At 41.9% G+C, this 26,564-nt stretch overlaps 2 protein-coding genes across 4 annotated transcripts in view; both read left to right on the plus strand.

The window, feature by feature from the left end:
• LOC118938184 (sialoadhesin-like) overlaps positions 1-26,564 on the plus strand; it is a 60,107-nt gene that overhangs the window by 15,973 nt on the left and 17,570 nt on the right. For 2 of the 3 annotated variants that reach the window (XM_036940117.1, XM_036940118.1), the window contains 6 exons: positions 3,629-3,706; positions 3,803-4,147; positions 4,310-4,522; positions 5,564-5,890; positions 6,999-7,217; positions 7,362-7,721. In XM_036940117.1, the coding sequence (XP_036796012.1) occupies positions 3,652-3,706; positions 3,803-4,147; positions 4,310-4,522; positions 5,564-5,890; positions 6,999-7,217; positions 7,362-7,721 (1,519 nt within the window). In that variant the 5' untranslated portion in view covers positions 3,629-3,651. The remainder of the gene's footprint in view (positions 1-3,628; positions 3,707-3,802; positions 4,148-4,309; positions 4,523-5,563; positions 5,891-6,998; positions 7,218-7,361; positions 7,722-26,564) is intronic. The other variant, XM_036940119.1, reaches the window with a different exon arrangement.
• LOC118938186 (B-cell receptor CD22-like) lies at positions 14,438-21,166 on the plus strand. Its single transcript, XM_036940124.1, has 7 exons — positions 14,438-15,417; positions 15,580-15,791; positions 16,007-16,282; positions 19,743-19,997; positions 20,247-20,507; positions 20,600-20,687; positions 20,855-21,166. The coding sequence occupies exons 3-7, from the start codon at positions 16,219-16,221 to the stop codon at positions 20,889-20,891; spliced, it is 705 nt and encodes a 234-aa protein (XP_036796019.1). The 5' UTR covers positions 14,438-15,417; positions 15,580-15,791; positions 16,007-16,218; the 3' UTR covers positions 20,892-21,166.

Genomic DNA, 26,564 nt, shown 5'->3' on the forward strand with positions numbered 1-26,564 from the left:
AACGAGTGGCCGACAGCCCCCAGGCGTGCGGGCCCTCCACAACCAACTGAAGCTCATGAGTTAAGGAAGTCCGCCCAATGCTACAGCATCTTTACGGAACCAATGACAGCTCTCCCTGACCTAGCACAATCCCAAACACTGCCGGATCTGATCACCGCCACAAACCAGACCTCAGATGGGGTGGCTTCTATATCCACCTCCCTCGCGGCAGAGACACTACTCCTCCAGCAAGCACAAGCAGTTAGCTTCCCTGAGGAGTTAAAAGCTCTGAAAGCTGGTAGGGAAGTTGCTAAGGAGAGCCGTCTTCTCTCTCTCGCCCCAGAATATGATCAAATCCTTGGAGTGATCATAGTCGGAGGGAGGCTGCGCCAAGCAGAAGTTTTGGACCCCGATGCTATCCACCCAATTATCATTGACTCCAAGGAGACTTCTGGTCAACAGGAGTAGATTGCTTTGGCCCCTTGATGATCAAGCTAGGTCGTCGTGTGGAAAAGCGCTGGGGCATTCTATTCAAGTGTTTGACAACTAGATGTGTCCTCCTGGACCTACTGGAGAGTTTGGATACGGAAGCCTTCTTCATGGCCATACGGCGGTTTATCTCCCGACGGGGGAAACCCTATGAGATCCTGTCTGACAGAGGTACGAATTTCAAGGCAGGAGAAGCCAGGTTGGAGGAAGCCTTCCAAGCCATGGAACCCAGCCTCCAGGATCAGCTGATGGACCAACAAATCTCATTCAAATGTAACCCTCCAGGAGCTCCTCATTTTGGAGGAATATGGGAGCGAGAGATCAAATCTGTAAAGACGGCTTTACGAGTCGTACTAGGGGACCAAACTGTCACTGAAACTGTCTTGAGAACGCTCCTGATAGAGGTGGAAGGGATACTGAACTCCAAACCCTTGGGATATGTCTCTGCAGACATCACTGACCCCGATCCGGTTACACCGAATATGCTCCTGATGGGACGCTGAGATGCATCACTTCCTCAAGCCATGTATGCTGATACCAACCTCGTTGGCAGGCCAGATCTTAGCTGACCATTTTTGTGCCCGATTCATTCGGGATTACCCACCAAGTCTACAGCACAGAGGGAAATGGCAGAGAGAAATGGCCAGCCTGGAAACTGGCCAGGTAGTAATGATGATGGACCCTCAGCTGCCGTATAACTAAGACCATGCCTGGAACCGATGGTCGTGTTAGATCAGTGGAGATCCAGGTGAAGAACCGGACATATATCCGGCCAGTTCCCTGATTAATTCCTCTCCCTGAGATGACAGAGGACGGGGAGCCTGACACGTTCACCTTCACTGTCAGTCATCCTACCTGTCCAGCTACCCACACAGATTCCACTAATCTTTCAGGTGTCATGACATTGGCCTGGGGGATAGGTTTATGACATATGTCACATATGTCATAAATACCCCCCCCCCCCTTTTTCCTCTCTCTAACCTGCTGAGGTTACATTAAAAAAAACCTTGGTTAACATAGAGATTCTGGGAACATCAGTAGGTCGGGGAAAATGAACTATATTCTGGTAATCCGAACAATTGAACATATGCGGTGGTACTTAATGAATATGATGTCAGTTCGGTTGTCATCTGTGACATTCTCGTCAATGATAAGATGACAAACTCTACAGTGGAAAGTCTACACATCAGAGTTATTAGATTCACATGGAATTGTTGTTCAATTTAAATGTTTGAATATGAAATTATTTGTGATGGGATGAAATGTGATTTTAGCTTCTAAAATGTGAGATGTGGGTTTTCATAAGATACTGCTGTTCACTCAGTGGCCCGCCCACATGAAGAGACAGAGATTGTAAACTATTACACACACCCCTTTTCTTCCTTCCTATCTAAAGCTTTGACGACAACATAACTTCCTGTTCAATGAGGTAGGATGACGGTACTATGTCAGAATGGTTCAGATAACTGCAGAACGAAGCCAACATCAGCATGAGCTTTGGTTGCGAATGGTATGAACTTTGAACTCTTATTCACGACAGAAGTGATACCTCCTAGCCGTTGAGTTAGCGACCGCAGCTGCAATTGCAGGTTAGGAAGGAACAGACAGAGTATCCCATCTACCACACAATGACGTTACTACAACGTATCCAAGTGACCACCAGAGACATTCTTCAAAGGACAGAGGACTCGGTTTGGCAACACGGTCTTCCATCGACCACCAACCTACTGAAGCGCAGCTCAGAGTAAATATTTATTGCATTTTCCTTTTCCAAATGGGCGGTAATTTAGAATGCATAAGATACTGTATTTACGATAGCACAGCTTCGCCTTTGTTCCAGTCTCCCGCTCTTTCACTCAACCCAGCCCCTTTTCCTCTGTGTAACAAGCTGTCATATCTGTTCTGCTCGCTAGGGACGTTTTCCTTTATGACGGCAATTTGTAATCAAGTTATGATTTAATTATGTGTATGTGTGATTCTGTGTGATGAGTTAGGTATTTAGTAAATAAATAATTAAACCCAATTTTGTATTGCTGATTCAAATTGTTATCAGGGTTCTTGCAGATAACCAAGAATTTACAACTTTCAGATAAGACTGAAGTAAGATGAAGATTAATGTTGACTGCTATGGATGTAAAATATTACTAGTTCTTTAAGAGTTTATTCGGAAGATAACAGCTCTATAAATATTATTTCGTGGTGCCCGACTCTAGTTAATTACATTTTATTTGATTAGCTCAATCAGGTGATATTAATTACTGAGAAATTATTTTATAGAATCGCATGTCTTAGTAATTAATCCGGCATAGCCAAAGACACGACACCACTCACTACCAGTAATTTGACTCACTGTACAAGACCTCACCCCTTCACCTCACTCTGTAAGTACTTTTGACAATATATTGAAAATTAGTTTTTGGTTATTTGTTTTTAGTCATAAGTCATATACTTGAAGGTTAATGTATCATTTTACTTGTTGTTATGTTTTGGTTGTTACATCAGGGTCAGTATTCATGAAGTTTCTCAGTGTAGGAGTGTTGATCTACGTAGGGATGAGATGATTAACCAGGGTAAAAAAGACATGCAAACAAGTATTATAACACTGCAGTGTGTGTGTGTGTGTGTGTGTGTGTGTGTGTGTGAGTCACTTGCTGTTTAGACTCTCAGCTTGGGGATATGAGTTATCATTGAACCTGGTGGTCAGTCTTTAGGCTGCTGTACAGCTTGGCGGACCGTAGAGGATTGAACATTTATCCTCCTATATTTGGGGTTCTGAGAATAAAACAGCTTCAGAACAATCCATGTAGAAATATGTGTTTACAGTACTACATATCTGTTCCATATGTGGTTGTTGTTGTTGTTGATGATCATGACTTTATTGAATTCTTGAGCAAATTATTTTTGCGTCATACATCTCATCTTAAATAGACAGATGTAGACAGACATACAAAACGTCACACACATTACATACATAATGGAATAGACTTACAGACAGACAGTATTCACATAGACAACCATATAGCACAATACAACACAACACAATATGAGCCTGGTTCATTTTCAGTAATGAGGCCCTGGACCCCATTTACAGTTTCTACTTCAATGTATCAGGTGGAGTTATTCACCAGCTATAGAGTGAGTTGTTGTTTATGTTTCTAAGACTGCAGGGAGGGAGATGCAACAATGGTCTTGAGAACAGCTGGAAGTGTGTTGGTGGTCTTTCTCTGGTCTGTGACAGGTATGATCTAATTCATAACTTGACATGTTTGTCAATCTACAGGCATCAGTGTGAGCCAATTGGCCTTGGCTTAATTCTGATACCGTTGTGTTTCAGTGGTACTGGGTCAGGATGACTGGAGTGTGAGTTACACCACTCAGAGTATCTGTACCTTCAAGGAGTCAACAGTGGAGCTGTCCAGCTCTTACACATATCCCAGTGGTTATACAGTCACAACAACCTTCTGGTTCACTAAGTATAATGCTGAGGGTCCTGTTAGTCTGAGTGATGACCCAGACTACAAAGGTCGTGTGACGTACAGTAAGAATAAAGAGAATGGTCACACCCTGACAATCACAGACCTGAGAGAGAGTGACTCAGCTAGGTACAAGTTCAGATTTACAGATCAGACTGGGAAATGGAGATATACTGGCGAACCTGGAGTCGCTCTGTCTGTCACAGGTACGGTTACATTCAATATAGTTAAACTGTTGATTTCCATTTAGATTGGGAAATTGTCTTGGTTTGTATTTATATGTGTATAATATAGGATTTCTTCCATCTTTGTATTAGAGTGATAAGTCAGTGATAAAGAGATTTACAGTGATATTGTTTTTTCTCCAGGTCTTCAGGTGAAGTTGACTGTTGGATTTTGGTATAATACACTGACCTGTAGCACCACCTGTACTCTGCCTGACAACCCCACCTACATCTGGTACAAGAACGGACACAAAGAAAAGGAGGACACTTCTAGCTCGTACCCAGACTCCTTTAGTGATGTAGACAGCTACTCCTGTGCTGTAAAAGGCCATGAGGATCTCCTCTCTCCTGCAGTGTGTAAGTGTGTACCTTTTTACTCAACATTTGTTTCAGGTTGTCAGACGATCATCATTGAATTTTCTGTGAATGTTACGTCCACTTCTGCTTTAGTTCCGTATGCTTTGCCACGCAGTGTTGAATGGGCTTCAAGATATATAATCAAATCCATGAAAACGCAGTTAATGGATGAATTTACTTCTACCAAATACCTGTCAATATGTTGTTGCACTTGTACATCACTGCACTACTTTTTTAAACAATGAAAAAAATTAGAAAAAAAAACTACAAAGCTGAGGGACTAGTCACATCCTGGTTACTTTCACAGCATATGATTTTAACTGGTAAAAACTAGTTTCCCTACTTAATCAACAGTGTTGACTTCTTTTAGTTTATTTTTTTCGAGATGGGATCACCTCGTTAGTCAGTATGTGTTACACATGTGCTCGCTTGTCCATCTGGTTAGTGGGAAGGTATTTCACCTGTGCTGGCCCAGGTGATATTTAAATGATGAAGTTTAAGAAATGTGGAGAGTCAACACCTTGATTTACTGATTTCTGAAAAACAAGTCTTCACCTTCCCTGCTTTTGTTTTTCTCCACTTTTTGGTTTGCTTCCTGTCTTCACGTTTGGTGTAGGTTTTTACTTTTTTCTTATCGGGCAAATACTGTGGGTGCTCATGTCTCTGGTTCCAGTTGTTGATGCTAGTCAACTTTCAATGGACATGAGTGTCTTTCACAACCTCTCCTAGAAACCCGTCTCATTTTGGTCTTTTTTAGTGACTCTTTGCTATTTCCCCCTTCTGTTTTGAGTGACTTTTGGTTTTCTTGCAGGTGAACGTAACAGCGTAAGTGTATTGGTAATATCAAATCAAATCAAATTTTATTTGTCACATACACATGGTTAGCAGATGTTAATGCGAGTGTAGCGAAATGCTTGTGCTTCTAGTTCCGACAATGCAGTAATAACAAGTAATCTAACTAACAATTCCAAAACTACTGTCTTGTACACAGTGTAAGGGGATAAAGAAGGTATAAAGGTGTTCTATTGTCTTGTCTTTCAGGTCAGAAGTGTTGGAGTGTGACTTACACCCAGCAGAGTATCTGTACCTTGAAGGGGTCAACAGTGGACATATCCTGCTCTTACACATATCCCAGTGATCATGAGATCAAAAAAGCTTTCTGGTTTACTAAATGGTCTGATAAGGATGCTGAAGATCTGAGCTCAGCGCCAGGGTATGAGGGTCATATAGAGTACCTTGGGGATAAGGAGAGTGACTGTACCCTGAGAATCACAGACCTGAGGTTGAGTGACTCTGCTGGGTACAGGTTCAGATTCATAACAACCAGAGACAAGTTTGCTGGCTCACCTGTCTCCCTGACTGTCACAGGTAATCTGTCACTCATCTCACATCTATTACTGTAATGACCTTATTAAATGCAGTCATACAGACACATTACATGTTGCATACCACTGTATGTGATACCAAATGTAGTATTTCACATAAGAGGACATAGTGAACACTGAACAAAAATATGTATAATGTGTTTGTTTCATGAGTTGAAGTAAAAGATCCCAGAAATGTTCCACATGTACACAAAATGTACATCTCACAAATTTGTTTACATCCCTGTTTGTGAGAATTTCTCCTTTCCCAAGATAACTCATCCACTTGACAGATGTGGCATATTATGAAGCTGATTAAACAGCATTATTATTACACAGGTGCACTTTGTGCTGGGGACAATAAAAGGCCACTATAAATTGTGCAGTTTTGTCACACAAGACAATGCCACAGATGTCTCAAGTTTTGAGGGAGTGTGCAATTGGCATGCTGACTTCAGGAATGTCAACCAGAGCTGTTACCAGATAATTTAATGTATGTTCATTTATCTACCGTAAGCTGCCTCCAATGTCATTTTTGAGAATTTGACAGTGCGTCCAACTGGCCTCACAACCGCAGACCACGTGTATGGCCACAATCAACAGCCTGATCAACTCTCTGTGAAGGAGATGTGTCACGCTGCATGAGGCAAATGCACTTTTTGTTCATATGGAACATTTCTGGGATTTATTATTTCAGCTCATGAAACATGAAACCAACACTTTACATGTTGTGTTTATATTTTTGTTCAGTGTAGTTGAAACAGAGACCCGAGAGAGAGAATGACTCTCATTATTGTCTCTAAAATAGTTTATTCAGATTTAGGAGGGCAGTATGACACAGAGTTACTCTGTCTGTCACAGGTAATACTGTGCTAAATACTAGACCAAGATTCGATACAAATGTGCATTATCAATCTACAGACTAACGTAATTTGAATTCAAACAAAATGAATAGTCTAGTTATTGTAGGTTAGTTCAACACATCTTGATTTGTGTTTATTCAGTTTTAGGGTCAGGATGATAGTCTGTACAGACTGTAATAGGACAGGCTTGCATCATTTCTTCAGAAGAGAACTTCATACAGTATTTTCATGTGTTGTATTTCTCTCCAGTTCTACAGGTAAAGATGAGAACTTCAAGGTTTTCAAGCTGGGTGACTCTGACCTGTAGTACCACCTGTACTCTGACTGACAGCCCCACCTACATCTGGTATAGGAATGGACACAAAGTAAAGGAGGACACTTCCAGCCAGTACTCAGACTACCTTAGAAATGCAGACAGTTACTCCTGTGCTGTAAAAGGCCATGATAATCTCCACTCTCCTGCAGTGTGTGAGTGTAGATTCAACTACAGTATTCCTCCTCATTAGGCTATATTCATTCATGTTGGTGAATTACACATCTGAAACACTCATCACACAGAAAGATCTGAGAAAAGAATACAGAAAACACTATATTGTCATGTTATTGTTTAAGGTGTCCGTGGTCAGAACTGTTGGAGTGTGACTTACCCCCATCAGGGAGTCTGTGCCTTGAAGGGGTCAACAGTGGATATATCCTCCACGTATGACAGTGGTGATGCTACGATCACATCATCACACTGGTTTAGTTCTAAACAGAGTTCCAGCTGGAAGGATGAGTTGGTCCCTGAGGACCTAACCACAGACCCAGGGTATGCAGGTCGTGTGGAGTATGTTGGAGAGAAGGAGAGCGGTCGTTCCACCCTGAGAATCACAGATCTGAGAGAGGAGGACTCTGCTGAATACAAGTTCATATTCAACACACAAACCTCAGGATGGGGGTACAGCTTCCCTGGAACAACTCTGACTGTCACAGGTAACACTGCACTCACAACCTACAGGTGAATGTGACTCCTGTCTGGTGATTCAACACTTTGGGAACATTCCCCAAATTCCAGAAATCCTAGTTGGATGATTAATTCCTTCTGATTCTGGGAATATTCTTGAAAACATGGGGATTCTGGAAATATTGTGTAAAACATGGGGATTCTGGAAATATTGTGTAAAACATGGGGATTCTGGAAATATTGTGTAAAACATGGGGATTCTGGGAATATTGTGTAAAACATGGGGATTCTGGGAATATTGTGTAAAACATGGGGATTCTGGGAATATTGTGTAAAACATGGGGATTCTGGGAATATTGTGTAAAACATGGGGATTCTGGGAATATTGTGTAAAACATGGGGATTCTGGGAATATTGTGTAAAACATGGGGATTCTGGGAATATTGTGTAAAACATGGGGATTCTGGGAATATTGTGTAAAACATGGGGATTCTGGGAATATTGTGTAAAACATGGGGATTCTGGGAATATTGTGTAAAACATGGGGATTCTGGGAATATTGTGTAAAACATGGGGATTCTGGGAATATTGTGTAAAACATGGGGATTCTGGGAATATTGTGTAAAACATGGGGATTCTGGGAATATTGTGTAAAACATGGGGATTCTGGGAATATTGTGTAAAACATGGGGATTCTGGGAATATTGTGTAAAACATGGGGATTCTGGGAATATTGTGTAAAACATGGGGATTCTGGGAATATTGTGTAAAACATGGGGATTCTGGGAATATTGTGTAAAACATGGGGATTCTGGGAATATTGTGTAAAACATGGGGATTCTGGGAATATTGTGTAAAACATGGGGATTCTGGGAATATTGTGTAAAACATGGGGATTCTGGGAGAGTTACCAGAAGTGTTGAACCCTTTTCCTGCCACAGTGACAATGCAGCTGTGGGTGTTGATGTCTTTTTTTTACACTGATACAATATGAACCTTCTGTGTAGGAAAGTCTTTGTTTATTGTAATAGATCAGGTGATTCAGGGTTGTAATGATGTTTTTACTCCAGGTCTTCAGGTGCGGATTAAGGATCCAACCAACATCATAGAGGGAACGTGTCTTCGTCTGTTCTGTGAGTCCATATGCTTTCTGCAGGACAACCCTTCTTACATCTGGTACAAGAACGGACAACGTCTGTTCAGTCACGAGACCAAGTACCTGATCCTAGACCCAGTCAGCAGTGAGGATGCAGGCGGATACTCCTGTGCTGTAAACGGCCAGGAGGATCTCGCCTCTGCTGAAAAGACTCTCACTGTCAGATGTGAGTATGTGGGATATAATTATACAACTACACACTGAGTATACAAAACATTAAGAACACCTGCTTTTTCCATGACATAGACCAGATTTACACAACTGGTGGTCCACAGGCCGAATTTGGCTTGCGGGGGGGGGGGGTGGGGGAATAAAACCACCCGCAAGCCAAGTAAGGTAAGAGACACATTGTTGCATTATACTATGTGTACTCTTACCTTTTCTGTCATCCTCTTTACCAGATGGCCCAAAGAACACCTCGGTGTCAGTCAGTCCCTCTGGTGAAATAGTGGAGGGCAGTTCAGTAACTCTGACCTGCAGCAGTGATGCCAACCCACCTGTGTACAAGGGGCGATAGGGTAGCCTAGTGGTTAGAGCTTTGAGACTAGTAACCAAAAGGTTGCAAGTTCATATCCCCGAGCTGACAAGGTAAAAATCTGTCGTTCTGCCCCTGAACAGGCAGGTAAACCCACTGTTCCTAGGATTTCATTGAAAATAAGAATTTGTTCTTAACTGACTTGCCTAGTTAAATAAAGGTAAAATAAAAAAAACACACCAGGTACAAGATAACATACAATAAAATGTCAATGAAACATTCTGGACAGAGATACACCATCCATAATATCAGCTCTGAGGACAGAGGAGAATATTACTGTGAGGCTGAGAATGAAGTTGGAGTTAAAATATCAAAGCTTGTTCCTGTAAATGTTTTGCATATCATCTCCAATTTCTACTCTATTTTACTTTAATTGTGATTTTACAGATATATATTCTGAACTCAAAACGAAAGTATTGTGACACATTTTTCTATCAGATAAACCAAAGACCACCTCAGTGTCAGTCCCTTTGGTGAACTAGTGGAGAGCAGTTCAGTGACTCTGACCTGCAGCAGTGATGCCAACCCACCTGTGGACAAATACACCTGGTACAAGAAGAACGTAACCTCACCAAAAGCATCAGGACAGAGTTACAGCATCACTAACATCATCTCTGAGGACAGAGGAGAATATTACTGTGAGACTGAGAATAAATATGGACGTCTCAATTCTTCTTCTGTGTTTGTGGACGTTCAGTGTTAGTTCACCTAATCTTCATCTATTCATTGATAATCACACAGGTCAACAACAATAAAGAATCATTAGTAATGTTACACACTTATCATACCATATGTTATAGAATCAGTAATGTTACACACTTATCATACCATATGTTATAGAATTAGTAATGTTACACACTTATCATCCTATATGATATATAATTAAATAAATATTGTTTCATTTTCTTCTTCCCTGGTTTCCTCTATGTCATATCTCCATCATGCATTTATAACCTCATGATACTACAGCAGTGTTTCCCTGGTTTCCTCTATGTCATATATCCACCATGCATTTATAACCTCATGATACTACAGCAGTGTTTCCCTGGTTTCCTCTATGTCATATATCCACCATGCATTTATAACCTCATGATACTACAGCAGTGTTTCCCTGGTTTCCTCTATGTCATATCTCCATCATGCATTTATAACCTCATGATACTGCAGCAGTGTTTCCCTGGTTTCCTCTATGTCATATCTCCATCATGCATTTATAACCTCATGATACTACAGCAGTGTTTCCCTGGTTTCCTCTGTCATATCTCCATCATGCATTTATAACCTCATGATACTACAGCAGTGTTTCCCTGGTTTCCTCTGTCATATCTCCACCATGCATTTATAACCTCATGATACTACAGCAGTGTTTCCCTGGTTTCCTCTGTCATATCTCCACCATGCATTTATAACCTCATGATACTACAGCAGTGTTTTCCTGGGTTCCTGTAATAGGGGTGGGGGCTGTCCTGACTGCTGGAGCTCTTCTAGTCAACATCTACTGCACTCTGAAGAGGTGAGTCTGACATTTACATGTACTTATCTTACACTAAGGTCAGTAGAGAGCAGAACTCACTCCGTCCCTCATTACAGGAGCTCCACAGGAGGAAGTGATGCCACAGTAGACACACAGGTAATAATGTCAAAAACCAAAGTTATTTCAATACCAATACAGCAGAAACAGACAGGAAGCAAATTAATTAATGTATTTGTGTTTTCTGCAGTATTGCGTATTTGTGTTTCTGTGTCTCTCTCCACAGAGTGTCCATCCTCTAATCCTAACAGTGATACGAACACATCTCTGAACATGAAGACCAGGTCACCAGAGTATGACACCCTGGCAGTAAGTCTCTTAGAATGCAGTCCGTGTACATAAACGTGTTAGAGGGAGGGGTTTGTAAAGTGCTCATTCAATGTGTCTCCTTTCAGAATGTGAGGGACTTCGCAGTGACCTTCGCAGTGACACAGCCCCTCAGATAGATACTGAGCTCTCCGATTATGAGAAATGAAGAGACCCACCACAGAACCTGGACTGAAGAGAACCACCACAGAACCTGGACTGAAGAGCAACAGCATCAAACCAAAGCTAGGCCTCACAATGCTATTCTCTTACTATCATTATGCTTTCTTATATATTAGGTTTTCCAGACAATGACCTTTAACTTTTGAGTGAATGCTGGAATTTAGATTCCACATCTTGGACTGAGCAGACCTTCCCATACAATTCCGATCAACTCCATGAAATACATAATTCTACCAATCCAATTCACAATATAATTTAAAAACAAAATACCCCTTTCAAACATATTTCCCATAAATACAGGTATTTTATCAACCAGCATATTTGAGTTAGAACAAATATTACAACAAATATTATGGTTTATCTTTTTTAATGAAATGTAAATTGTAACCAGCTCTGCAATGCTTGTTTGAAAAAGACAGATACTTTGAAGGTTTCATTTTCTATTCATCGAACAGACATGGCAATCTGAACAAAGACAAAATGGCCATTTATCAACAAGGCATGAGCTGTTCTTAGTAATCTACTTGAGAACCATTTTGGGTTCAAGTAAAACTTTTGTACAAGTGAAGCTTTTGGAGAGTTTTAGTGCTTTTATATTTGATAATCTCAACCCACCCAGTTAGTAATCATTATATAGCGACTGTGTGTTTATAAATGTGAAAATTGACTTCGCCACTTCAACACGTTTTTGTGGCACAGTTACTTCCACGCAGAGTTATTGGCCAGAAGGTTGAGGGTTCGCCGACCACCGAGCTCACTCAGATTTTCAACATTTTGATGCCATATTTGTATGTACAGTATATAAAATAGCAGGCAACACATTTTCCACCAACAGGTTTCTGTGCCAAAACACCACACAACCAAGACAGACACAAAAGTCTAATGACTTCGAGCACTTCAATATCATGGTTTGCATTTTTAAAACCACAATCAATACTCGATCGCAATTTGGACAAACAGAAAATACATGCCTCCTTACCTTGTAGTCTTACCCAGTATTGAAGGCTTGACAATCTCTGAATGTCATTCAACTTGTTGGTGTTTTGTGACAGGTTTCTCTTTCCATTCATGAAATGGCTGCTGCTCAGTTTGGATTGATTGATTGATTTTATCGATCAGTTAAAAAAATACAAAGAGTTTTTTAAAAGTGACCAGGATTGTTGTTTTAAAGGATTGCACAATAAAGTCGGGGACTTATTTACATTGTGGTCCCTATGTTTTACATAAATACATTTACAATTACAGAGATACAGACACATTACAGAGTCTACAGACACATTAGAGATACAGACACATTAGAAATACAGACACATTAGAGATACAGACACATTAGAGATACAGACACATTAGAGATAGACACATTAGAGATACAGACACATTAGAGATACAGACACATTAGAGATACAGACACATTAGAGATACAGACACATTAGAGATACAGACACATTAGAGATACAGACACATTACAGAGATACAGACACATTACAGAGATACAGAGATACAGACACATTAGAGATACAGACACATTACAGAGATACAGACACATTACATAGATACAGACACATTACAGAGATACAGACACATTACAGAGATACAGACACATTACAGAGATACAGACACATTACAGAGATACAGACACATTAGAGATACAGACACATTAGAGATACAGACACATTACAGAGATACAGACACATTACATAGACACATTACAGAGATACAGACACATTACATAGATACAGACACATTACATAGATACAGACACATTACATAGATACAGACACATTACAGAGATACAGACACATTACAGAGATACAGACACATTACATAGATACAGACACATTACAGAGATACAGACAAAAAATGCTATTTATTGAAAGGAGCATCAAGCTCATCACCGTGCACTTTCACCACCCTGTGAAGTCCATCATAATATATTTAATCTTTATCCTAATAAACTGTATCGTAATAAACATTTTTATCCAACGCACTTTATTTGCATAAAAAGGTTGGATGGAAGCCGGGTTCATGTCAGGCCATTTTGAGCATTCTGGAATTACATTTTGGACGAATGTGCACATGCCTAAAGGAGACGTCTGAAGTTGCCTAATCAGATTAAAACATTGTGACTGGTTGTGTTTATGCCACATATACAAGGTAATACATTTTAAATGATTATTTAGGCTATACTGAAGCCTTACGTCTAATGTACGAGAGGAATAGTCGCTCGGACTGGAGAGGAGGCAGATCTGGTTAAGCTTTCCTGAATAGCTGGGTCTGCCGGGAGAATATATGGCCACATTGGGAGAATGACGCTCTGAAACAGACAGAGGATCTCAGTATCAGAACTAAAAACACAATATAGTCTACCTGTGGTAGGTAGACTATACTGACCTGTGGTAGGTAGACTATACTGACCTGTGGTAGGTAGACTATACTGACCTGTGGTAGGTAGACAATACTGACCTGTGGTAGGTAGACAATACTGACCTGTGGTAGGTAGACTATACTGACCTGTGGTAGGTAGACTATGTTGACCTGTGGTAGGTAGACTGTACTGACCTGTGGTAGGTAGACTATATTAACCTGTGGTAGGTAGACTATATTGACCTGTGGTAGGTAGACTGTACTGACCTGTGGTAGGTAGACTATATTGACCTGTGGTAGGTAGACTATATTGACCTGTGGTAGGTAGACTATACTGACCTGTGGTAGGTAGACTATACTGACCTGTGGTAGGTAGACTATATGTAGACTATATTAACCTGTGGTAGGTAGACTATGTTGACCTGTGGTAGGTAGACTATACTGACCTGTGGTAGGTAGACTATATGTAGACTATATTAACCTGTGGTAGGTAGACTATATTAACCTGTGGTAGGAAGACTATATTAACCTGTGGTAGGTAGACTATACTGACCTGTGGTAGGTAGACTATATTAACCTGTGGTAGGTAGACTATACTGACCTGTGGTAGGTAGACTATATTAACCTGTGGTAGGTAGACTATATTAACCTGTGGTAGGTAGACTATACTGACCTGTGGTAGGTAGACTATATTAACCTGTGGTAGGTGGACTATACTGACCTGTGGTAGGTAGACTGTGTAAAAGCGTAGTGTATAATGGAAGTACCGAAACACCTTGATGTAGTGGAGGCCATGCAAGAAGATGAGGACATTTAGCTAGCATGGAAGAAATTAGAGTAAAACCTGCAAATGTAAACCAGAGAAACAACGCACTACCCTCCCCTGTGGCCAATACAAAACCCTTCAAAAATCAATAACAAAAAGTTTGACAACCCACCGCTATTTTGGGGCCCCTCAGTATATTGCGATCTGTAGGATCACATTAGTGAAGGGAATTAAGAAATGTATTAAAATGTTGGAAATGAACGATGGAATTAAACGATTAACTATGCAAATGAGTGAAAGCAGTGTGCATTAAGAAAATAGAAGCCTGGCTCAAATAGAAGCCTGTCTGTAATAAAGCCCCTGTTGTTTCTAAGTGATTTACCGGTAGGCAAATAAACACCTAGGCTAATTGAAGATTTACGGTAGGCCAGGCTTCACAAGCTATAGTAGCATGGCACACCTTGATCTGTTGTCTCTTGATCTGTCCCTTAGCCTGGCTTAATTCTGACACCATTGTGTTGCGTGACTGTTTCAGTGGTACTGGGTCAGGATGGCTGGAGTGTGACATACACCACTCAGAGTATCTGTACCTTGAAGGGGTCAACGGTGGAGCTGACCTGCTCTTACACATATCCCAGAGGTACAGTCACATCAACCTACTGGTTCACTAAAATGGAGACTGGTGTTGAACCTGAAGATCTAGGTCAGGACCCAGTGTATGCAGGTCGTCTGGAGTATCATGGGGATAAGAAGAATGGTCACACACTGAGAATCACAGACTTGAGAGAGAGAGAGAGACTCTGCTGAGTACAAGTTCAGATTTATAACAGATCAGACTGGAGGGAAATATATTGGCAGTCCTGGAGTCAGTCTGTCTGTCACAGGTACAGTTACATTCAATATAGTTAAACTGTTGAATTTCATTTAGTTCAGGAAAATGTCTTGGTTTGTGTTTATGTCTGTATAACATAGGATTTCTTCCATCTTTGTATTAGAGTGATAAGTCAGTGATAAAGGGATTTACAGTGATATTGTTTTTTCTTCAGGTCTTCAGGTAAGGTGACTGGTGGACATCAGGATAAGACACTGACCTGTATCACCACCTGTACTCTGACTGACAACCCCACCTACATCTGGTACAAGAACGGACACAAAGTAAAGGAGGACACTTCCAGCCTGTACTCAGACTCCTTTAGTGATGCAGACAGTTACTCCTGTGCTGTAAAAGGCCATGAGGACCTTCACTCTCCTGCAGTGTGTGAGTGTGGACTTTTTAATACAAATTTATTATGAATACAATGTTGTTTAAAGTTGTGATAAGGAATATTGATCATTATTCAATAATTCCGTTTTTTTCTCAGTTCTGTAAACTGTTCAACATGTTGTTTTTAACTTTTACAACATCAGTGTATAGTAGTAGATATTGTAATTGAAGATTTATAAAAGGTGTTATATTGTCTTCTTGTATTTCAGGTCAGAAGTGTTGGAGTGTGACTTACACCCATCAGAATATCTGTGCCTTGAAGGGGTCAACAGTGAACATATCCTGCTCTTACACATATCCCAGTAATCATGAGATCAAAGCAGCTTTCTGGTTTACTAAACGGGAGTCTTACCTTGGGGATAAGGAGAGTGACTGTACCCTGAGAATCACAGATCTGAGATTGCGTGACTCTGCTGGGTACATGTTCAGATTCATAATATCTGGAGAAAAGTTCTCTGGCTCACCTGTCTCCCTGACTGTCACAGGTAATCTGTCACACATTTCACACACAGTTGAAGTCAGAAGTTTACATACACCATACACCAGGTTTTCCTCCTCTTCGTCTGAAGAGGAGAGGCGAGAAGGATCGGAGGACCAATATGCGGCGTGTTGAGTGTCGATGGTTTTTTAATAAGAAATACTCCAAATGAACACAACTGATACAAAAACAATAAACGTGAAACGAATGAAAACCAAAACAGTACTGTGTGGTGAAAAGCACAGACACGGAAACAAACACCCACAAACAAACAGTGAAACCCAGGATACCTAAGTATGATTCTCAAACAGAGACATCTACTGACACTTTAATTACCTTATTAAGGGCAGTAATACAGGCTTAGTAGTGGTATGTAACAGAAAAATAACAAATATTGTATTTCACATCAGAGGACATAGAGTTGAAGTCGGAAGTTTACATACGCTTAGGTTGGACACCAATCCCGAAGAAGTTAAAACTTTCCACCTTCTCCACGACTGTCCTGTCGATGTGGATGGGGGGGGGGGGGGGGGGGGGTGCTCCCTCTGCTGTTTCCTGAAGTCCAAGATCATCTCCTGTGTTTTGTTGATGTTGAGTGAGAAGTTATTTTCCTGACAACACACTCCGGGGGCCCTAACCTCCTCCCTGTAGGCCGTCTCGTCGTTGTTGGTCATCAAGCCTACCACTGTAGTCTGCAAACTTGATGATGGAGTTGGAACCGTGCATGGCACGCAGTCATAGGTGAACAGGGAGTACAGGAGAGGGCTGAGAACGTACCCTTGTAGGGCCCCAGTGTTGAGGACCAGCTGGTTGGAGATATTGTTTCCTATCTTCACCCCCTGGGGGCAGCCCGTCAGAAAGTCCAGGACCCAGTTGCATACGGGACCCAGGGTCTTAACGACGAGTTTGGATGGCACTGAGCTGTAGTCAATGAAGTGTAGTCATGTTTCCGTTCTTACGTAGGTATTCTTCTTGTCCAAATGGGATAGGGCAGTGTGCAGTGTGTTGGCGATTGCATCATCAGTGGACCTATTGGAGCGGTAAGCAAATTGGAGTGTGGGTCTTGGTCTATCACCAAGTCAGGTGATATGAGACTTGACTAGTCGCTCAAAGCACTTCATGATGACAGAAGTGAATGCAACGGGGCGATAGTCATTTATTTCAGTTACCTTAGCTTTTTTGGGAACAGGAATAATGGTGGCCCTCTTGAAGCATGTGGGGAGAGCAGACTGGGATAGGGATTGATTGAATATGTCCGTAAACACACCAGCCAGCTGGTCTGCGCATGCTCTGAGGACACGGCCAGGGATGCCATCTGGGCCGGCAGCCTTGCGAGGGTTAACGCGTTTAAATGCTTTACTCACGTCAGCCACGGAGAAGGAGAGCCCACAGTCTATGGTAGACTGTATTGTCCTCAAAGCGAGCAAAGAAGTTGTTTAATTTGTCTGGGAGTAAGACATTGGTGTCTACGACGGGGCTGTTTTTCTTTTTGTAATCCGTGATTGACTGTAGACCCTGCCACATACGTCTCGTGTTTGAGCCGTTGAATTGCGGCTCTACTTTGTCCCTATACCGACGCTTTGCTTGTTTGATTGCCTTGCGGAGGGAATAGCTGCACTGTTTGTATTCGGTCATGTTTCCAGTCGCCTTGCCATGGTTAAAAGCGGTGGTTCGCACTTTCAGTGTTCAATTCTGCCATCAATCCACGGTTTCTGGTTAGGAAACGTTTTAATAGTCACAGTGGGTAAAGCATCTCTGATGCACTTGCTAATAAACTCGCTCACCAAGTCAGCATATACATCAATGTTATTGTCTGATGCTATCCGGAACATATCCCAGTCCACGTGATCGAAGCAATCTTGAAGGGTGGAATTCGATTGGTCAGACCAGCGTTGAATAGACCTGAGTATGGGAGTTTCCGGTTTTAGTTTCTGTCTATAGGCTGGGAGCAACAAATTAGAGTCATGATCAGATTTGCCGAAGGCAGGGCGGGGGAGGGTTTTGTATGCATCACAGAATTTAGAGTAGCAGTGATCCAGAATGCTACCAGCTTGAGTCACGCAGTCGATATGCTGGTACAATTTAGGAAGGCTTGTTAACAGGTTGGCTTTGTTAAAATCCCCAGCTACAATAAATGCAGCCTTGGGATGTATGGTTTCCAGTGTGAAGTTCTTTCAGGGCCGACGAGGTATCTGCTTGGGGGGGGGATATACACGGCTGTGACTATAATCCAAGATAATTCTCTTGGAAGATAATGCTGTTGGAATTTGATTGTAAGGAATTCTAGGTCAGGTGAACAGAAGGACTTAAGTTCCTGCATGTTGTTATGATTACACCACAAGTATTTAATCATAAGGCATACACCCCCTCCCTTCTTCTTACCAGAGAGATGTTTGTTTCTGTCGGCGTGATGCATGAAGAAACCGGGTTGCTGTATTCGACTCAGACAACGTATCCATAGTGAGCCATGTTTCCGTGAAAGAGAGAATGTTACAATCTCTGATGTCTCTCTGGAAGGCAACTTGTCTGGAGAATGGTGAGTAATATGCTGGGAAGCGGTGGATGGTGTGCTCGCCTTCTGTGTCTGACCAGTAGGCCGCTCCATCTGCCTCTCCTGCGGCGACCACGCTGTTTTGGGTCGGCCTCTGGGATAAGATCTGACGTCAGGGTGGAGGTCCGAACAAGGGATCCACTTCGGGAAAGACATATTCCTGGTCGAAATGTTGGGAAGTTGACGTCGCTTTAATATCCAATAGTTCTTCCCGGCTGTATCTAATAACTCAAATTTTCTGGGCTAACAATGTAAGAAATAAAACATTAAAAAACAAAGAACTTCATCGTTTTCTAAGGACCTGAAGCGAGGTGACCATCTCTGTCAGTGCCATCTTGTGTCGACGCTTGGCATAGCTCATGGTGATCTTAGGCTTGTGTACGGCTGCTCGGCCATGGGAACCCATTTCATGAAGCTCCCGACGAACAGTTATTGTGCTGAAGTTACTTCCAAAGGCAGTTTGGAGCTTGATAGTGAGTGTTGCACCCCAGAACAGACGATTTTAAAGTGCTAAGCGCTTCAGCACTCGGCGGCCCCGTTCTGTGAGCTTGACTTGTGTGGCCTACCAATTTGCGGCTGAGACGCTGTTGTTCCTAGATGTTTCCACTTCACAATAACAGCACTTACAGTTGAACGGGGCTGCTCTAGCAGGGCAGAAATTCGACGAACTGACTTCTTGGAAAGGTGGCATCCTATGACGGTGACATGTTGAAAGTCACTGAGCTCTTCAGTAAGGCCATTCTACTGTCAATGTTTGTCTATGAGGATTGCATGGCTGTGTGCTCGATTTTATACACCTGCCAGAAATGGGTGCGGCTGTAATAGCTGGATCCACTAATATGAAAGGGTGTCCACATACTTTTGAATATATTTTGTATTTAGGAGGACATTAATGATTTGTTTCCTTTAACTCCAGATGTTGTGTTGGAGATGGATCCTACATCTGTGTCAGAGAGGGAGAATGTGACACTGACATGTAGAACCAACTGTACACTGGACCCCATCACAGTCTACAGTTGGTTTAAGAATGGACAGCCTATACCAAACAGCAACACCTCCTCTCCTGTCTACATCCTATTCTCAGTCAGCAGTGAGGATACAGGCAGATTCTCCTGTGCTGTAGAAGGACATGAGGATCTCCCCTCTGCTGAAGAGACTCTCACTGTCAGATGTAAGTAAGTACATGGGGTTCAAATCATTAGCTTGGTATATTAACATTGTAATTATTTTGTATCTATCTCCAGTTGTATTCTTTATTAAGGAACATCATGTGATTTTAATTTTTCTCAATGTAATTATTTTAATATATCTTGTAAAATGCGCTGATGTACTTTATTTGCTAAATCTAATGTCTTCAGAAAGCCAAGATAATATATACAATAACCAAGATGTTAATGTCTTTTTAATGGTCCTTTACCAGATGGCCCAAAGGACACCTCAGTGTCAGTCAGTCCCTCTGGTGAAATAGTGGAGGGCAGTTCAGTGAATCTGACCTGCAGCAGTGATGCCAACCCACCTGTGGAAAACTACACCTGGTACAAGAGGAATGTAACCTCACCAAAAGCATCAGGACAGAGTTACACCATCCATAACGTCAGCTCTGAGGACAGAGAGGGATACTACTGTGAGGCTCTGAACATTATAGGGAGAGAGACTATCCCTGTCCATATTAATGTTATATGTAAGTATGACACATTCTGTCCATTTTTGGTGCTCTGTAATTTTACAGATTTCATTCTGACATCATGCATTTATAAACTCATGACCCTGCAGCAGTGTTTTCCTGGGTTCCTGTGATGGGGGTGGGGGCTGTCCTGACTGCTGGAGCTCTGCTACTCACCATCTACTGCTATATGAAGAGGTGAGCCAGCCATTTACGTCTACTGTATTAGTAACATATCAACTTCCACTAGAGTTCAGTAGAGAGCAGAACTCACTCTGTCCCTCTTTACAGGAGATCCACAGGAGGAAGTGATACCACAGCAGACAGTGGTTCGTAAAGTGCTAATTCAGAGTGTCTTCTTTCAGATTCAGGGACTCCCCTGTGACACAGCCCCTCAGATAGATGCTGAGCCCTCCGATTATGAGAACTGGAGCGAACCACCAAAGAACCTGGAAAGTGACACAGACCCTCAGATAGATGTTGAGCCCTCCGATTATGAGAACTGGAGCGAACCACCAAAGATCCTGGAAAGTGACACATATCCTCGGATAGATGCTGAGCCCTCCGATTATGAGAACTGGAGCGAACCACCACATAACCTGGACTGAAGAGAACCACCACAGAACCTGGATTGAAGAGAACCACCACAGTACCTGGACTGAAGAGAACCACCACAGAACCTGACTGAAGAGTACCACCACAGAACCTGGACTGAAGAGAACCACCGCAGAACCTGACTGAAGAGAACCACCACAGAACCTGACTGAAGAGAACCACCACAGAACCTGACTGAAGAGAACCACCACAGAACCTGGACTGAAGAGAACCACCACAGAACCTGGACTGAAGAGAACCACAACAGAACCTGGACTGAAGAGAACCACTGTGCAACAGCATCAAACCAAAGCTAGGCCTCACAATGCTATTCTCTTACTATCATTATGCTTTCTTATCTATTAGGTTTTCCAGACAATGACCTTTAACTTTTGAGTGAATGCTGGAATTTAGATTGTTATCCTAATGATAAATACAGTATGTATATGGATGATAAATACAGTTTGTATATAGATGATAAATGGGATAGATTATGCTTCTGCTATTTTTCTATAAGATTTAGCCTTTTCCAGATTTTATTACATTTCATGTAGATATATGTTGAACTATTCATTAGCTCTGCTCCTTCAGGTGTTTAGTAAGCCCACCACATGCTGGGTAATGCTAGTATTAACAGCCCATCCAACAGAGCTGAAACTATAGTAAGACCACCACATGTTAGGTAATGCTAGTATCAACATGCCATCCAACACAGCAGAAACTATAGTAAGACCACCACATGCTAGATAATGCTAGTATCAACATGCCACCCAACACAGCTGAAACTATAGTAAGACCACCACATGTTAGGTAATGCTAGTATCAACATCCCATCCAACACAGCAGAAACTATAGTAAGACCACCACATGCTAGATAATAATAGTATCAACATCCCATCCAACACAGCTGAAACTACAGTAAGACCACCACATGTTAGGTAATGCTAATATTAACAGCCCATCCAACACAGCTGAAATTATAGTAAGACCACCACATGCTAGATAATAATAGTATCAACATCCCATCCAACACAGCTGAAACTACAGTAAGACCACCACATGTTAGGTAATGCTAATATTAACAGCCCATCCAACACAGCTGAAATTATAGCTAGCCTTGATTAGTAATCACAGTGTCAGCTTCCCCACTAAGGTCCAATGTGATAACTTGAAATCTGAGGAAGAAAGTCAGGTTGAAGAAGTAGTATGACATTTTAAATGATGCCGTACATCTATGAATATATGCTTAATGATAAAAAGATCCAGTAATGCTCGACTGCTGAACAGCGCATATAGCGGCCAACAGCACGATGGTGGTAGATATCACCCACTCTCACTAAAACTACTGTAGCAGAGTGAGTCTCATCAGGGTATAAGATGCCTGCATACTCACTATGTACAAGCATACATGATAACATGCGTAAATGTATTACTAGCAGAAGATTAATAAGAATGAACAACAGTAGCTAATACATGATGACTAGAATGAAGTGATCGCTACAGTAGCATATAATGTAAAGATGGACCGACAGGGAGGACTAACTATGTAAAGATGGACCGACAGGGAGGACTAACTATGTAAAGATGGACCGACAGGGAGGACTAACTATGTAAAGATGGACCGACAGGGAGGACTAACTATGTAAAGATGGACCGACAGGGAGGACTAACTATGTAAAGATGGACCGACAGGGAGGACTAACTATGTAAAGATGGACCGACAGGGAGGACTAACTATGTAAAGATGGACCGACAGGGAGGACTAACTATGTAAAGATGGACCGACAGGGAGGACTAACTATGTAAAGATGGACCGACAGGGAGGACTAACTATGTAAAGATGGACCGACAGGGAGGACTAACTATGTAAAGATGGACCGACAGGGAGGACTAACTATGTAAAGATGGACCGACAGGGAGGACTAACTATGTAAAGATGGACCGACAGGGAGGACTACCTATGTAAAGATGGACCGACAGGGAGAACTAACTATGTAAAGATGGACCGACAGGGAGGACTAACTATGTAAAGATGGACCGACAGGGAGGACTAACTATGTAAAGATGGACCGACAGGGAGGACTAACTATGTAAAGATGGACCGACAGGGAGGACTAACTATGTAAAGATGGACCAACAGGGAGGACTTACTATGTAAAGATGGACTGACAGGGAGAACTAACTATGTAAAGATGGACCGACAGGGAGGACTAACTATGTAAAGATGGACCGACAGGGAGGACTAACTATGTAAAGATGGACCGACAGGGAGGACTAACTATGTAAAGATGGACCGACAGGGAGGACTAACTATGTAAAGATGGACCGACAGGGAGGACTAACTATGTAAAGATGGACCGACAGGGAGGACTAACTATGTAAAGATGGACCGACAGGGAGAACTAACTATGTAAAGATGGACCGACAGGGAGGACTAACTATGTAAAGATGGACCGACAGGGAGGACTACCTATGTAAAGATGGACAAACAGGGAGGACTAACTATGTAAAGATGGACCGACAGGGAGGACTAACTATGTAAAGATGGACCGACAGGGAGGACTACCTATGTAAAGATGGACCGACAGGGAGGACTAACTATGTAAAGATGGACCGACAGGGAGGACTAACTATGTAAAGATGGACCGACAGAGAGGACTAACTATGTAAAGATGGACCGACAGGGAGGACTACCTATGTAAAGATGGACCGACAGGGAGGACTACCTATGTAAAGATGGACCGACAGGGAGGACTACCTATGTAAAGATGGACCGACAGGGAGGACTAACTATGTAAAATACAGAACAGGATTAGAACATGGCTAATACATCAGAGCCTAAACCTACTGTTGTAGATAAGGATGAAGTAAATATTAGAGTGACACAAATTATACCATCAAATGGAAACTAATAATGTGACTCATGCAACAGTATCAAATTGTATTTGTCACATGTGCGGAATACAACAGGTGTAGATCTTACAGGGAAATGCTTACTTCCAAGCCCCTTAACCAACTATGCTTTCAGAAGTTATGAAAAATATAAGTTACGAAAAAATAAGTGTTAAGTAAAAAATAGAGGATATATAAAGGGAAAGGGGGATACCTTGTCAGTTGTACAACTGTATGCATTCAACTGAAATGTGTCTTCTGCATTTAACCCAACCCCTCTACAGGGGGTATCGTACAGAGCCAATTTGGGGGACACCGGGTAGTTGAGGTAATATGTACATGTAGGTAGGGTTAAAGTGACTATGCATAGATAATAAACAGAGTGTTGCAGCAGCGTCTTGGTCGCCCTTTGATTAGCTGTTCAGGAGTCTTGGCTTGGGGGTAGAAGCTGTTAAGAAGCCTTTTGGACCTAGACTTGGCGGTCCGGGACCTCTTGCCGTGTGGTAGCAAAGAGAACAGCCTATGACTGGGGTGGCTGGAGTCTGACCATTTTTATGGCCTTCCTCTGACACTGTCAGGTTAGAGGTTAAAGCTTGGCCCCAGTGATGTACTGGGCCATACGTGCCTTTTGGTCGGAGGACGAGCAGTCGCCATAACAGTCGGTGATGCACCCAGTCAGTCAGTATGCACTAATGCAGCCTTTCTTAAAGTTGGGTCACGAACCTGTTAATGGTGGGTCGCGACGTCTCAGTGTAAATACATCATTATTTCATGAATTACTGGAATTGATTTGGCCAAGTGCATCTGCGCTCTCTGTTCAGTGCGCTTTCTGCTTAAGCAGCGTCTCTGCTCAGTTTGGCAGCTGCACCAATGTGAGAGGGAGATGCCTGTGTGCATCGGAGTTGTGTACCAGATCTCTTTTTCTGCACTTTTCTTGAAGATCACTCGGCTACACACGACGCAGTGCTGTCGTTCAGATTGTTGGCATTTTATAACAGGTGATGGATGATAAGCAGTAATAAGGGAGTACTAACTAACTCTCATAGTAGTAGATGTGAGTTTCTTTTTCAATCCCCTGGCCTTGTACACAGCTAATAGCTAACATTCGCCAAAGCAAGCTAGCTACTGATAGTGCAACCCTAGTAACAGTACAGATTAAAATGAAAAATGATCAGGCCTACTTTACATCTTACTGTAGAAATTATTGTTGAAAACCAGTCTAGGTTGGAACTGTTGCTGTTAAAATACAATAATAATTGTTATTCTTAACTGGAATAAACTGATTGAAGCAAGATGCTTTTTGAGGCAAACACATTCACAGTTCTGGGTTGCTCATCTACAGTAGGAAGCGATCTCCTGCCTGACTGAGAAAGCAGTAGATGTTCTGGTCCAGTTTGGCACCACATACCTATGTGACACTTAAAAAACATGTACAGAAACAGTTTCAAGGATGAGCTTGACCTCAGTGTTACACTGTCAAAAACAGAGCCCAGAATAGACCTGCTCTCATTAGGACTGTGTGGGGGTTTTCTGGTCTACAGATGTGATCAATCACTTTATTCCAGGTCAGAATAAAAACATATGTATTTTAACAGCAACAGTTCCAACCTTGACTTTCAACAAGCATTTGTACAGTAAGATGTACAGTAGGCCTGATCATTTTTTATCTGTACTGTTACTTAGGGTGGCACCACCAAAAAGCCTGTGTGTGTTCTGTTATTCATCTGTGTGATGTGATCAATCCTTTTATTCCAATTCAGAATTAAAATTATTTATTGTATTTTAACAGCAACAGTTCCAGCCTAGACAGATATGTGTTTTCAATGGGGGAAAATAAACATTACTAGATATATAATATCATTGTTATTTGTTTTTGTCTATATTGCGTTTGTTTTAGGCATAAGGACAATGAAATGTACTGATATTTATGTATAGCTGCATATTTTCCTAAGTTTGGGTCCCAGGAAAACACAGAATGTTGCATTCGGGTCCCAGGCTGAAAAGGTTTAAGAACCTGTTAGAGATAGGGCTGACTACTGCCCCCTTTGGAGGAATTGCGTGCCCATAGTAAACAGAAACAAAATCTGTCAAAAATGTATAATATATGCATATAATAATTATTATTAAATAGAAAACACTCTAAAGCTTCTAAAACCGTTCAAATTATGTCTGTATGTAAAGCAGAACTCTCAGGGCAGCCATTCTCCCAAACTCTCTCTTGTCATCATGAAAGTTGGGCCAACTTTGACGTCATCGCCCACACCCTTCCCAACCAGCTACAGATCTGGGAACAGTTTCTATCTGTTCAGCGCGGTGTCTTCTTCAGTGGGGCCTGTCTTTGTGAGAATCGCACGGCGCGAAAATACATGTACTTTCATGCGCGCGTCGGGTCCGGCTCTCTCTTTGTTCCAGGACTGACCAAACGATGTCGGGTTGTCTGTTCGAGCCAAGGATTGTTTTGCACGTTTAGAACATCCTAAAGCTTGATTCTGCACTTAGTTTGACCAGTTTAGTCGACATATAATATGTAATTTTGAAGTTTTGATGCGCGTCCACTAGAATTTTGGCTGCGTTTCAACCGGAATTTGT

The sequence above is a fragment of the Oncorhynchus mykiss genome, chromosome 13 (genome assembly GCF_013265735.2).
Source record: "Oncorhynchus mykiss isolate Arlee chromosome 13, USDA_OmykA_1.1, whole genome shotgun sequence".
In the NCBI taxonomy this organism is placed as follows: Eukaryota; Metazoa; Chordata; class Actinopteri; order Salmoniformes; family Salmonidae; genus Oncorhynchus; species Oncorhynchus mykiss.